This window comes from Microcaecilia unicolor, chromosome 2 (genome assembly GCF_901765095.1).
Source record: "Microcaecilia unicolor chromosome 2, aMicUni1.1, whole genome shotgun sequence".
Classification (NCBI taxonomy): Eukaryota; Metazoa; Chordata; class Amphibia; order Gymnophiona; family Siphonopidae; genus Microcaecilia; species Microcaecilia unicolor.
Genome location: NC_044032.1, coordinates 552,741,995 through 552,755,450, shown reverse-complemented (window position 1 = coordinate 552,755,450; position 13,456 = coordinate 552,741,995). Strand labels below are relative to the sequence as shown.

Below are 13,456 nucleotides of genomic sequence, written 5' to 3'. Positions count from 1 at the left end.
GTGGGGCCCAGGGCAACTGTCCTGTTCCCCCCCCCCCCCCCCCCCCAAACAACATAGGCCCTGCTGGACACATGTTTAGGTGTAGAACAAAACTGGACACAAAAGTCCCACAGGGAAAGGATGCACACCAGAAAAGTGGGAAATGAAGGAAGGCTAGGCAAACAATGGGATGAACAAGGCAGATTTATTGCTGCGATGTATAAAATTTGATGCACAAAGCTCAAAATCAATTTTATGTTTTTATTTTTAAGCATTCTTGAGAATGTATATTTATGAACTTTTCATGTTTTTATGTATGCACCCATTACACATTCTATATTTTTCTGTTTATATTTATATTGGTTTAATGGGTTTTGATTGTGTAGACTCATGAGGCAGGCACATTGATGCCGAAACACGGTACCTTGTCAAGTCCATCCCATCATTTGCCTAGCCTTCCTTAATTTCCCACTTTTCTGTGTTTAGGTCTAGCATCACATAAGCTTTTATGATACTGACTGCAACATCTTGCTAACCTTTCCCATTAGTGACTTTATCGTTTGGAGATGCAGCCACCAGAGCTAGACAGAGTACTCCAAAGATGTCTCACTAATTAATTATTTGTACAGAAGTATGATCAGCAACATCTTTTTGTTGGCTGGCTAAACCACTACTACCTTATTCATAACCTTGAGATTAGATATGATAACCCCCAAATTCCTTTCATATGTGGCACACATTACTCTGCTGACAGTTTACATTTCCCTTAAGGGCATCTCTAGGGAAAGTGCCCTTGAATACCATGGGTAGACCATGCCACATGGCATAGCTGTTGGTTTGGTGCAGACTCCTTTGGGATAATTTCATAACAAGGCCCTTATGTGCATGTGGTGCACTTTTAATACAGTGGCCCCTCTGAAAGGTACCACATAATGTTACACTTGCTGTATGTGTACGCTAGTAAGACTTGACACAAGTGTGTGTTTAATGTGTACACACATTTATTTATTTATTTATTTCCAGTATATCAACATTTAAAATTAACCGCAACGAATGGCAGTTTAAAGTTTTGGTAAAGATTTTATATTCTGATCGTTAAATAAAAAGATTAAGCCAGGGGTTCCCAAACTTTTTTTGGTTTATGGCACCCTCCGGCCACATGGGTCTCCGCACCCCCCTGACCACATGGGTCTCCGCACACCCCCACCCCGCCACATAGTCCTCCCTTTCCTTGAAGCCCCCTCCTCTCACACCAGCACACCTTCCCCAAATCCAGCATCACTCCTGTCGTCCTTTCTGCAGGTCCAGGATCGCTGCTGCTTCCTTCTCTTTCCCCCACCGCCGCTGCAGTGTTTGCAGCTTACATTTTCAGCAGTCCACGATTCACATAGGCACTCCAGTCTGCCACGTCCTGCCCTCTCTGATGCAACTTCCTGTTTCGAGGACCAGACACAGCAGAGGGAAGTCCCCGCAGTGCCTGTGTGAATCGTCGACGCCCAGAAATGTAAGCTGAAAGCACTGCAGCAGCAGTGGGGGAAGAAGCTGGAAGCGGCAGATGCCGGACCTGCAGGAGGAGAAAGTAGGGAGTGATGTGCCACGGCACCCCTGAGAGTTTGCTGCGGTGCACAGTTTGGGAGCCGCTGGGTTAAGCAAACAGAGATGACATACAAAAGGGAGATGATGAGTAGCACAATAATAAAAACCTGTTGACAGCATATATATATCCAGAGAAACTAAAGGATGGGAAGGTAGGCTGCTTGTCCTGATGCATCTTGGTACCAGTCTTAAATTTATGATAGGAATTTTCCATTTGTATCGCGATAGGTAATGATTTTCAAAGAAGAGGGACGAATATAGAGAAACAAGCATGTTGGGTGAAATCTAAGTGAAGCTTGGTATAAGGATGGACAGTGACTAGATTGGATTATGAAAAGTACAGAAGTCAAAAAGGTTGATATGGAATCTGCATAGAATTTAGATATAATGGTAGGCCAGTGTAGAAAGCTAGTATCAAGAATTTAAATCTAATCCAGCTAGGATAGGAATCCAGTGCTGTTCCTCGTCATCTGTTTAATCTGCATTATAAATCAGTTTGATGGCAGTATTTTGTATTTAGCTGAATAAACTTTGCTTGAGTAACACCTGCTGGTAAAAGTTATAACCTTTTAATTACTAGAGCATGTATCAATGTTTTTTAGGGCTTTACAGTCAAAAAAAAGGAGACAGAGTGCAAATGTGCAAATTTACCTATGGGTAAAAAATTGTTTGAACACCTGAGATGTGGGAATCAAATCATACTCCCAATGAGCAAAAGGGTGTTCTTTACTGGAATTTCTGTTCCTGCAACTGTGAGTCAGAATGACAGAGAGCCTTTGCCTAGTGAACCAAATTGTTGCCAATTTGGATGGATTTAGTTTTGGGTTTGAAAGCGAGCCATGTGACAATATGTGCCAGTTTAGGTTCCACCTTATGATGGAAAGCTGTATTCCACGAGTCATATACAATAGGAATTCTTGGATGTCATCTGCTTAGTTAAGAGGCTTAGACCAAGGTCTTGAATAAGAGTTGCAAGAGGTGCAAAATAAAATAAAAATTGGTTGGGGCCAGGATCGAGCCCTGAGGGGCACCACAGGATAGTTGGCAGAATGCAGAATTAATAGTACCAGAGAAATCTCAAAAAGAACACTGAAAGAAATAAGATTTGAAACCAACTCAGAATAATACCTTCAAATCCAATATCTCTTGGCCATGTTAAAAATAGAGACTAGACGACAGTATCAGAAGCAGCACTGAGTTAAACCAGAAGGACATTCTTTCCTACATCAGTATAAGTAAGGATATTCGTAAGCACGGCAACCAGTGTTTCACTACTGTGTCCTATCCTAAATCCTCATTATCTTAGGTGAAAGGTGTTAGCTTTACAAAACTTTGATACAGTGTCAACTTTGATACAAAAGTAAGTTGTCGGTAGGACGAAAGCTCCCTAAGGAAGAAGGATCCAAATTTAGGTTTGTCTGACCTTCGGCATATGATGGCCTCTTTCCATATTGAGGGGAATTCAAATTTATGAGAACTAATAGAGGATCAGCAAGTTGGATTTTGGATCCCATACTATTTGTGGAGGGACCAAATCTGAGGGAGAAGCAAGAATCATATTTTAAACTGATGAGAGGAAAGAGGAAAAAGCTTACTGAAAGAGTTCAGATTTATAAGTAAAGAAATTGTCAAACTGGGGGCAATAAAGGTACACTAAAAAAGGAGTTTTGAACATCAGTTATTTTTGCATGTAAGAAGAGAGCAAAGCAATCTAGGATACATTCTAAGAGGAACAAAAGGTATCAACTGTTCAGAATAGTTGCCAGGAATATTTACCCTTAGAGTTAGACACAGCATATATCTTTTTTGCTGACTTAATCCTAGATTTATTTTTACTGTAGAAACACTTGCATTACAAAGCAGCAGATTTTTGTCTTGTCGTTTGGGCTCGGTAAGTTTCAATTGCCTTCCAAACCATATGGTATACCAAGGATGGGAATGATCCATTTTCCTTTTGTTCTCTAAGGAGAACTACCTTTTCAGGGGCTCAAGATAACAGTGTTGAGTTCCAAGTATCAATCTTTAGATCTAGTGATAGTGAAGCAATGTCCCATTCGAAGAAAGAATGCATTTCAGCAAACGCATCCAGATTCATAGATTTGATATTCCTGGCCAAGAAAGTCTGAGAAACATTTGACTGACTTACAGATAGTCAACTAAATCCAAAGGTGATCAAATAATGTTAGTCCAAGATAAAGGAACAGCACGTGAAAAATGAAGAGTAATCCGCAAGTTGTTAATAAATACCACATCTAGGCATGACCTTCTTGATGTGTGTGGATGGATGAAAGTAGGCTCAGTTATTGAGATTAAAGAGGATGTCATTTTCTAACTAGTAAGAAGGATTATCTAAATGAATAGTCAGATCTCTCAACAGAAATGGCAATATGCTTCCCCCCCCCCCCCCCCCCCCCCCCCCCCAAGGTTCGCCTGCAGGCATAAAAATAAGCATTATCCGCCTCATTCTATAACAGGTCCACCTTAAGGTAGGCACAAATTGCACACAAGTTATAGAATACTAGCTCTTACACACATGATTGTTGCAGTAATGTGGGTGAGTGCTAGCTGTGTAGACCTGCCTAAATGTAAGTACTTGGATGCCAACATGCTAGTCATCTCTAAGATCACTTATGTGCATAAGTGCTTTTATAGGATAGGCTCACCACTTGTGTAATTTGGGCGCCTAACTTATAGTGCCCAGTTATAGAATTGCTCACTCAGTTTTCCTGACACCTACTCTTATGCTGTTATGTATATTTGTGCTGGGGCAATTTTATAATTATTATTTATTTATTATTTGTTACATTTGTATCCCACATTTTCCCACCTGTTTGCAGGCTCATTGTGGCTTACATAGTATCGTAAAGGCGTTCACCAATTCCAGTATGAACAAATACAGTAATGTTGTAGTAGAATAAGGTTCGTGTGTACAGACACATTAGGGAATCATAGAGAAGAAGAGAATCGTAGAGAGGAAGCGTTGTATGTCCATTACAAGCTTTGGTTTCGTTATGTTGCAGGGTACAGGCATTTAAGTTGGGTCGGTAGGGTGTGCCTTTTTGAACAGGTTAGTTTTTAATGATTTCCGGAAGTTTAGGTGATCATAAGTTGTTTTCACGGCTTTTGGTAATGTGTTCCATAGTTGTGTGCTTATGTAGGAAAAGCTGGATACATAGGTTGATTTATATTTGAGTCCTTTGCAGTTTGGGTAGTGAAGATTACGGTATGTTCATGTTGATCCTGTTGTGTTTCTGGTTGGTAGGTCTATGAGGTCTGTCATGTGTCCTGGGGCTTCACCGTAGATAATTTTATGAACCAGGGTGCAGATTTTGAAAGCAATATGTTCTTTGATTGGGAGCCAGTGCAGTTTTTCTCGGAGGGGTTTGGCACTTTCGAATCACGTTTTTCCAAATATAAACCTGGCTGCCGTGTTTTGAGCAGTCTGAAGTTTCTTTATAATTTGTTCTTTGCATCCCGTATAAATTCCGTTGCAGTAGTCTACATGGCTTAGTACCATTGATTGTATCAAGTTGCGAAATGTTTCCCTCGGGAAGAAAGGTTTCACGCATTTGAGTTTCCACATAATCACCTACTTGTGTGTTAAATGATGTTCTATGTGCTCAAATCCAGTACCTTCTTAATGTCAAAGACCTTTGTGATGAAACACTTAAGCCACCCACCTGAGGCTAACCTTGTGGCTGCTTAGAGAGTCTATACCCAGCAAAGCTCAGGTCTGCCTGAACCTGGGCATGTGCTCTACACTAGCACCCTCCTCCCACTGTCTGGGTCCTAACCACCTCTGGGTGAGTCTCCTGCTCTCAAGTTATCCCTGATGGTTTCTAGATTACTGTGGCCACACTCCCAATGGTCCCACAGTTCCTAGAAAGCATTCACAGACGCAACACAGAAACCGCCAGGGTTCTTAGTCAGTCCAGATAAGCAGAGTCAATAAACTAATCAGGTTTATTGTCAGAGTAGAACAGTGAACCATATAAACAACTGGAAAAGAACAGGCAATAACAGATAGTTTTATATTTGAGATCCATATTCAGCTATCTAAATATTTATATACTACGTAAATAGTACCTGGGGATTCAGGAACAAGATATAGCTGCCCACATGATCACAGGGTCTCAGAAAAGAGAACCTTCTCTTTCCACTCCCTTATCTGGAATGATCAAATATTACCTCACAACTTAAGCTAACAGCTTTTAGCGAGAAGGAGAAACTCACTTCTGGTACAGCTTTAACAAAAAAAGACAATCGCCATTTTTTGGCCAATTAAGAGAAATACATGTCATTGGTAAAATAATACAGTTCATAGGCTTAGAAACCCACTGCTTCGTCACAACCTTATTTTATGTTGGATTTTTTTTTTGAGGGGGGGGCGTGAAGACTTTTGTTTTCTAAAGTATAAGCTTTATTTCTATTTAACTTCAGGACATTATGCCTTTTCTTTTAAAAAGCAAAGGAACATTCTCCCACCCCTTAATCATTGCTTGCTGATGTGCTGATTCCCATTGTTTCTAAGTCATATGCAAGCTGAGATTTTCTTTTTTTTTTTTTTAGCTGGAATAGGAGCAATTGAAAATACAGTAGGCTTCCTAGAAACTAACAACTCTTCCAAAATGGGAAGAGAGAAGAGGTTAAAGGCATCTAATATCTGAAAAGAATTACTGGTGGAGGGTAACTCAAAGCTGTTCATCCTGATTTAACTTGGTCTGAATACCTAGCACCTTATTTAAAATGTAAATGCAAGCATGACTGGGAGACCAGAGAAATTAGATAGTGGATGTGCACTAGATGTAGTCTGCTTAGATTTCAGTAAGGCCTTTGTCACAGTAATCATAGGAGGCTCAAAAATAAACTCAGTGGGCTAAACTTAGGATGTAAAAGTGGTGAACTGTATTGGAAACTGGTTGACTGACTGATGGCAGAGGGTGGTGGTAAATGGAGTTTACTTGGAGGATAGAAAGATAAGAAGTGGAGTGCCTCAGGGATTGGTACTAGGGCCGATTCTGTTCCAACATATTTGTGACATTGCTGAAGGATTAGAAGGAAGTTTGCCTTTTTGTGGATGACACCAATATGTCCAATAGGGTGGACTCCCCAGAGTGAGTGGACAACATGAGAAGAGGTCTTCAAAACTTAGAAGAATGGTTGAATGTTTGGCAGTTAAAATTTAATGCGAAGAGATGCACTTGGGGGTGTAGAAATCCAAAAGGGCAGTATGTGTTAGGGGTAAGAGACTGACACACAAATTGGACCTTGGGGTGATAGTGTTGGATCTCAAGGTGGTGAAACAATGTGACAAGGCAGTGGCTGTCACCCGAAGAGTGCTAGGCAACGTAGAGAAGAGGTATAACCAGCAGAAGAAAGGAGGTATTGATGCCCCTGTACAAGTCGTTGGCGAGGCCCCCACTTGGAGACTTTTGTCCAATTTTGGAGTCCATATCTCTTCAAGGACAGACGAGGCGGTTCAGAGGAAGGCAACAAAAATGGTACAGGGTTTGTGCCATAAGTTGTATGAGAAGACTGGAGGACTTGAATATGTATACGCTAGAGAAAAGGAGAGAGAGAGGTGATATGATTATATAGACGTTTAAGTACTTAAAAGGTATTAATATACCAACAATCCTCTTCCATAGATGTAGGGGTGGTAGAACTAGAGGATATGAATGGAGGTTGCAGGGAGATAGGAGTAATATCAGGAATACTTTTTCACAAAGAGGGTCGTGGACACCAGGAATGCCCTTCCAGGAGAAGTGGTAGAGTCAAAAATGCATGGGATAGACACAGAGAATGCCTAAATAGAAAGAGGATAGAAACACAACATGGTCATTGAGGGGTTATGTTGGGCAAGAGTAGTGGAAACTAAAGCCAATATGTCAGACATATTTCTTCAGTCTGTCCCCTTCAAATGGCAAAAGACTGAAGATGATTTGCCAAATCCATTATAGGGGAACTAAGGCTGATGCTGGACAGACTTCTACAGTCTTTGTCCCACAAATGGCAAAAGATAGGTGACGCTTCAGCAACTTCACTGTTATAGATCACTGTGTCACATGCTATGCAGCTCAGCAGGGAGGGAAAGACTTCATGACTAAGATGAATACTGTCAGCAATACTTGGGGATGATATATGGTTACAAGCAAGAATCCATCATGTTTAGCAGCCTTTTTGGTTGGCATAGTGGAGACTTGATAACCAGTGTAAGCATGGATGGCTGGGGCCCCCATAGCATGGCGGGCATGGCTCTGGCCACCTTTGTTAGGCAGACTGGATGGACTGTGCAAGTCTTTATTTACCATCATTTACTCTGTAAAATTTAGGCAAGGTCTGTCTAGGAGAGGCTCAGACCAGAGTTAAACCAGATGGGAAACAACAAGACAGGGAGTCTGCCAAATCCAGCGTGGAAGATATAAAAAGGCAGTTTTTAATGAAGTAAAATGCTCCCAGGTTAACAGTCATCTGATCTACATGCCTCCAGGTACAAGAACATTGCCTATATCATTTTACTCTGGTGGACCAGACTAGGTGAAGTGTGCTATATACACCAGCTGGTTTATTCTGCCCCTGATATAGCCATTATTACTGGCGAAACATGGCCATGTTGGGCACAGGTGATTGTTAACCTTGGAGCATTTTACTTCATTAAAGACTGCCTTTTTATATGATCTGCCTCCTTGTTTTAAATCTTCAAGTTACAGCTTGGCTGAAATCTGCAGACCTAGTTTATCGATCACAACTCGATGTGAAACCTTTGAAAAGTGTAGTGGCTAAAGCTAAGCAAAATATACTAATCCTTGGCTTAATTTCATTAACACTAAACGTTTTCTCTGAAAAGCGTTTATATATAACAATTCTATTCTATTCTTGGGCATTTATAAACCACTAAATCCCTAAGTAGGTCTAAAGAGCTGTACAAGCACAACATTAGTTGCAATACAAAATAAATAACATACATAATCTGTAAACAAGTGTTAATTTAAATAAATTTCACTTGTTCACCAAACATCTCTGAAACAAATAACTTTTTTAAAGTTTCCAAAACAATAAATAAGATGGTTGCTGCTTTATAACAAATAGAAAATTATTCCATACCAAAACAGTTTAAAAAAGGAAGGAACCCTCTAAAGGTTTCTTAAAATGTATGTCATTAAAAGCAGGAAAACATGTCCATGATCTAATATGGGAATTTAACCCACCACCAGGTACCATAATCAATTTAGTTACATGGAATGATGCTAAACCATGAATAAATTTAAAAACAGATTAATTTATTTATTCCTTTACTTGTACCCCACATTTTCCAACCTTAGTGCTTGATCTACTGGCTTTCAACAGAGTGCTCTTAGGTGTTCCCATCCTAAGTGCCTTCCTTGAGGTAGTGTCACTTTCATCTTTACCAGTTGGTTGTCTTACCGTATTTTTCCTAAAACCTCATGCCCATAAAAGTGAAAGTGCGTTGCACACTGGCCAAAAGTTCTTGGCCTTCTATATGAAGTGCACTAGAAGCAGTGGAAAGTCCACCCAGCTTTTTGTTTCATTTGACTCAAACAGGATGGGGGCTGCCATAGGCAAACACAGAGGGTTATGTCGTGGCTCATAATGTCAGAACCAAGGCAGCCTCAGTAGCCAACTTGAGTTTAGCCTCCATAGAAGAAATCTGCAGAACTGCAATGTGGACTTCATTTTACACACTCGCATCTCATTACTGTTTGGAACAGGATTCCCAAAGTTGACAGTCAGTTTGGTCATACAGTCCTTCAGAATCTAGTCATGGTCTGAAATCTCAACTCCATCTGCCTAGGCCTCTTTCAATTCCAGGCTGCCTAACAAAAAAGTGATGAAGGAATGTAAATACAACATTAGTTGGTAACTTAATTCCTCAATTCTGTTGGCTGTTTTGTTTTTTTGGCCTGCTATTGCTCCCTATTTTTCCCTGGATTCCCTAAAAATATAGCATCCTTCTTGTCCTCGGCAAAAACAAAGTTACTCACCTATAGCAGGTGTTCTCCAAGGACAGCAGCTTACATATGCTTACATACCCGTGGACCTTGAATTCAAAAACTATATGATTTACTGACCAGGTCCTGTGTGATAGGAGCAGGCAAGAAGACATGCATATCACATGCACAGTGCAACGCTTCCCAAAGTGTCTAGAAAATAAACTGGGGAGTGTTAACTGCATAGGCTCTATCAGATGTCACCCATCTGTAAGTATATGCATCCTACTGTTCCCAGAGAATGCCTGCTATCAATAAAACAAAGTTTTTCACCTATATAATATGTTTTAATTGTAATGATTGAAGTAATGCACCAATCCAATTTATTGTGGAAATAATTTAGCATTGTTTTTCTCACTAAGGAACACATGATTGTCCTTAACGGAACAGTGATGGTCAGCACATCCCGCCTACCAATTTCTTCTACTGGGGAATTTTTGTACATCGATGACTGGGTGCGCTATAAGCTGTGTATGTGTGCTGATGGAACATTATTCAGAGTTCAAGTGAAAAACCGGAACATGGGCTGCCAAACATCAGACAACCCATGTGGAACCATGTATTAAGTTTTTCCCTTGTAGGGAAGCAGTCGGAAAATTCATTTGTTTACATTTACAAATCTAACAATGCATGTCTGATGGTTTTACAGCATTTTATAATAATGCATTTTAATTATTTATATAGAAAACACATCTATCATGTTACTACAAAATTAGATGGAGTCATGGTTTAGTGTAAAAATTAAGAGGTATTGGCTTTTACATGTTTTGTATCTGATCACCAAACCAAATGCTGAAAATGGTGTAAGTGCTTTGTGAAACAAATATCAGCTGAAGTGGTGGGCAAGGCATCTTGAATCCGAACTTGCTCTTGCTCTCCCACATTCGTACTTAAACTACCAGCCGTGATCTGTACTGTCAACATATGTAGTAGTATCATTCAAGGGCTGATTCTATAACAGTGCTCCTATATTTAGATGTGTATTCTAGAAAGGAAAGCAGACATCGTCTTTCCTTTATTCTAGTATTCTATAACTGGGTCTGTATGCACATATGTACTTAGGCAAAAGCAGTAATTTCAGCCATGGAACTGGCATAAGTGCATGCACTTAAATACCAGTATTATTTAAAGTATTTTGTAAGTTGTGTGATTCATGCCAAAACTCTATGTGTGTTCCTATCTGTAAAATACACACTGTGAAAGATGTGTACATTTTAACAGAGTTACTCTTGGTGCATTTTTTTGCATTCACATATTTATATTCACACATTCACACATATATGCTAGTATTCTAAACATTTATTATGTAACTGGTATGTAAATGTTATAGAATTACACCCTCTGTGTCTGTTGTCCAGTCGTTGATGAATGCCTTTTCCCTCTCTCAAGAATATGGGTTTGCCTTAGTCCATTGATTTAATTCTAAGCTACCTTTTCTACAGTGGGAAAATGCTGAATAATGTCAATTGTCCAGTTGCACAATTTACTGAACTTTGACCCTTGGTTTGGGGTTTGTCGCATGTTGCAAATGGAACCTTAAAAGAATTATAATTTTCTGACTCTAGAACAGTGGTTCCTCAACCAGTGTGCCGCGACACACTTGTGTATCACTGAGAGGCGAGAGGTGTATCACCAAAAATGCGGCAGACAGCAAGCCCTTGCTTTCCTTAACAACTATTTGTGCCTGCGAACTGGGGAGAGCAGATCAAGTATTTTGAAATCCACGTAACTGGTCCTTTCTGCTTCACCATTACCCACAATGCTCACTGCTACCATCAGCCCTAAAATATTGCAAGTCTGCTCTTCCCCACCCAGCAGTCACCACCTTTCTTTGTATCATTTTCAGCAATAATGGCTGAACAAAAAAAAATCCTTTATCATTCATGAATTGTAGCCATTGAGTGTGTCATGGATGAGAACATGTCCTTTCAGGTGTGTCACAATGGAAAAAAATGTTGAGAACCACTGCTCTAGAACAAGAGTAGAAGGACTTTTACTTCAAAGCAAATGAGCAATGATTCAAGAAAGCAAAGGAACAGTTTCCGCTTGTTTATGTAAAAATAGTGGAAATTTAATATTAACATTTAATATAAAATATAAGCTTCTGTTGGTTAAAAGTACTAATGGGATATATTAAATTATATTGCTATTATAAATCTTAAACCGAGATTGTGGGATTATTTATTCTTAACAGTGTAACTAAATATTTTATTTATTAATTTGGGAAATGATAAAAAATACATATGAATTGCCATACTAGGTTAGACCAAAGCTCCATCAAGCCTAATAATCTTGTTTCCAACTGAAAAAGTGGCAAGATTCCGTGTTGCTTAATCCCAGCAAAAAGCAGTGGCTTTCTCAGTCTATTTCAGCAACAAATTCAGAAAAGAGTATTCTTCCCAGTTACTTAAAGTGTAGCAATGAATATGCATGAGAGATTTGCGTACATTAGTTTTTTTTTATGTATGCAGATCTCTCTCATGCATATTCATTATAGTAATCCTGAAAACCTAATTGGATATACAGGAGGGGGCTGAGAAGCTCTGGTTTAGAGGTTAGTTTTTACATGTGCAATAAATCTGAAAAGGAGTCCTGTTCACACAACTCTCTTCCACTGAAGTACAGCAATAGAGATGTTCCAGCATTATATACTAGAAAAATCATTTTCAGCAGATTATCATTAATGCACTGATTTCTGGGCAGTCTGCACAAGTGAACATATTAACTTCCAGATAGTGTGTGCGCACTGATAATCATTGATAAACTTCTGATGTAAATGAAAAAGAAGTACTACAGGCTTGTACTTATGTCTTCCTTCCTATTCCCTGTCACTAGGGGAGTGGAAAGGAAGTGAAATTTTGGTCCCAAATTATTTATCCCACTACTGAAAGTCTGAATAGAAGATGCAAATGTTAGTTACAGTGACAGATGCAGCTTCAGTCATAGGATTCAGCGACTGCTCCTCAGGCCAGAAGGAGCTGGAGTGGGTGTGGAGGCAGCATTTACAGGCCCTTTGCTAAGGTGGGGAGACAGAGCAGCTGATGAATAGATTTGTGCTAGACTGTGGAGAGCTGTGTTGTGTACTTCTTGAGCAGAGGAGTGCTGCTGTAATTACTTGGAGCAGAATTAAAAATGGAAAAAAATGGTGGCCAATCTCAGATGAAGGACTATAGCTTCTTTTGTCCAGAATTCCTGGTCAGAATGTGGTTTGGGGACAAGTTCCAAGTGAGCTGCGTATTGCATAAAACTGTTACACTGATGTATGCAGCAATGCAGAGAAGCTGGAAGCAAGACCAAGATGGAGGTACAAAAAAGATAGATTGCTTCAGTGCACCAAAAATATTAAAGAAACTGTGTGTGTGTGTAGTTATTTTGCTAATCATTTCATTTATGTAGTGCTTTTCTTTAATATAAAATATGCAGGTTTTAATATAGCCACGTCCTAATTTTAAAAATATTTCCCTAACTCCAGCCTCCAGCTACTCAATATTTTTAAGCTTCACATTCATCAATATGATACATATGTAGGGTTCTGCTGAGGAACAGTACATGTTCCCAGTTTTACTTAGGGGAGTGGAGGAGTAGCCTAATGGTTAGCACAGTGGGCTGAGAACCTGGGGAACTGGGTTCAAGTCCCACTGTGGCTCCTTGTGACCCTGAGCAAGTCACTTAACCCTCCATTGCCCCAGGTACAAGAACTTAAGACTCTGAGCCCACTAGGAACAGAGAAAGTAGCTGCATATAATAAATGTAAACCGCTTTAGCTGTACCACAGAAAGGTGGTCAGATCCATGACCCTTTATTGAAGCTTTGTGCATGCTAACGGACAGTGTGCATAAGTGCCACATGGCCTATGGATATAAAATAGGACA

The 13,456-nt window shown here is 39.8% G+C and overlaps 1 protein-coding gene across 1 annotated transcript in view; it reads left to right on the top strand.

The window, feature by feature from the left end:
- SGCB (sarcoglycan beta) overlaps window positions 1-13,226 on the top strand; it is a 54,698-nt gene extending 41,472 nt beyond the window's left edge. The window contains exon 6 of the mRNA XM_030191370.1: window positions 9,947-13,226. Coding sequence (XP_030047230.1) covers window positions 9,947-10,150 — 204 coding nt within the window. The 3' untranslated portion in view covers window positions 10,151-13,226. The remainder of the gene's footprint in view (window positions 1-9,946) is intronic.
- The last annotated feature ends 230 nt before the right edge of the window (window positions 13,227-13,456 follow it).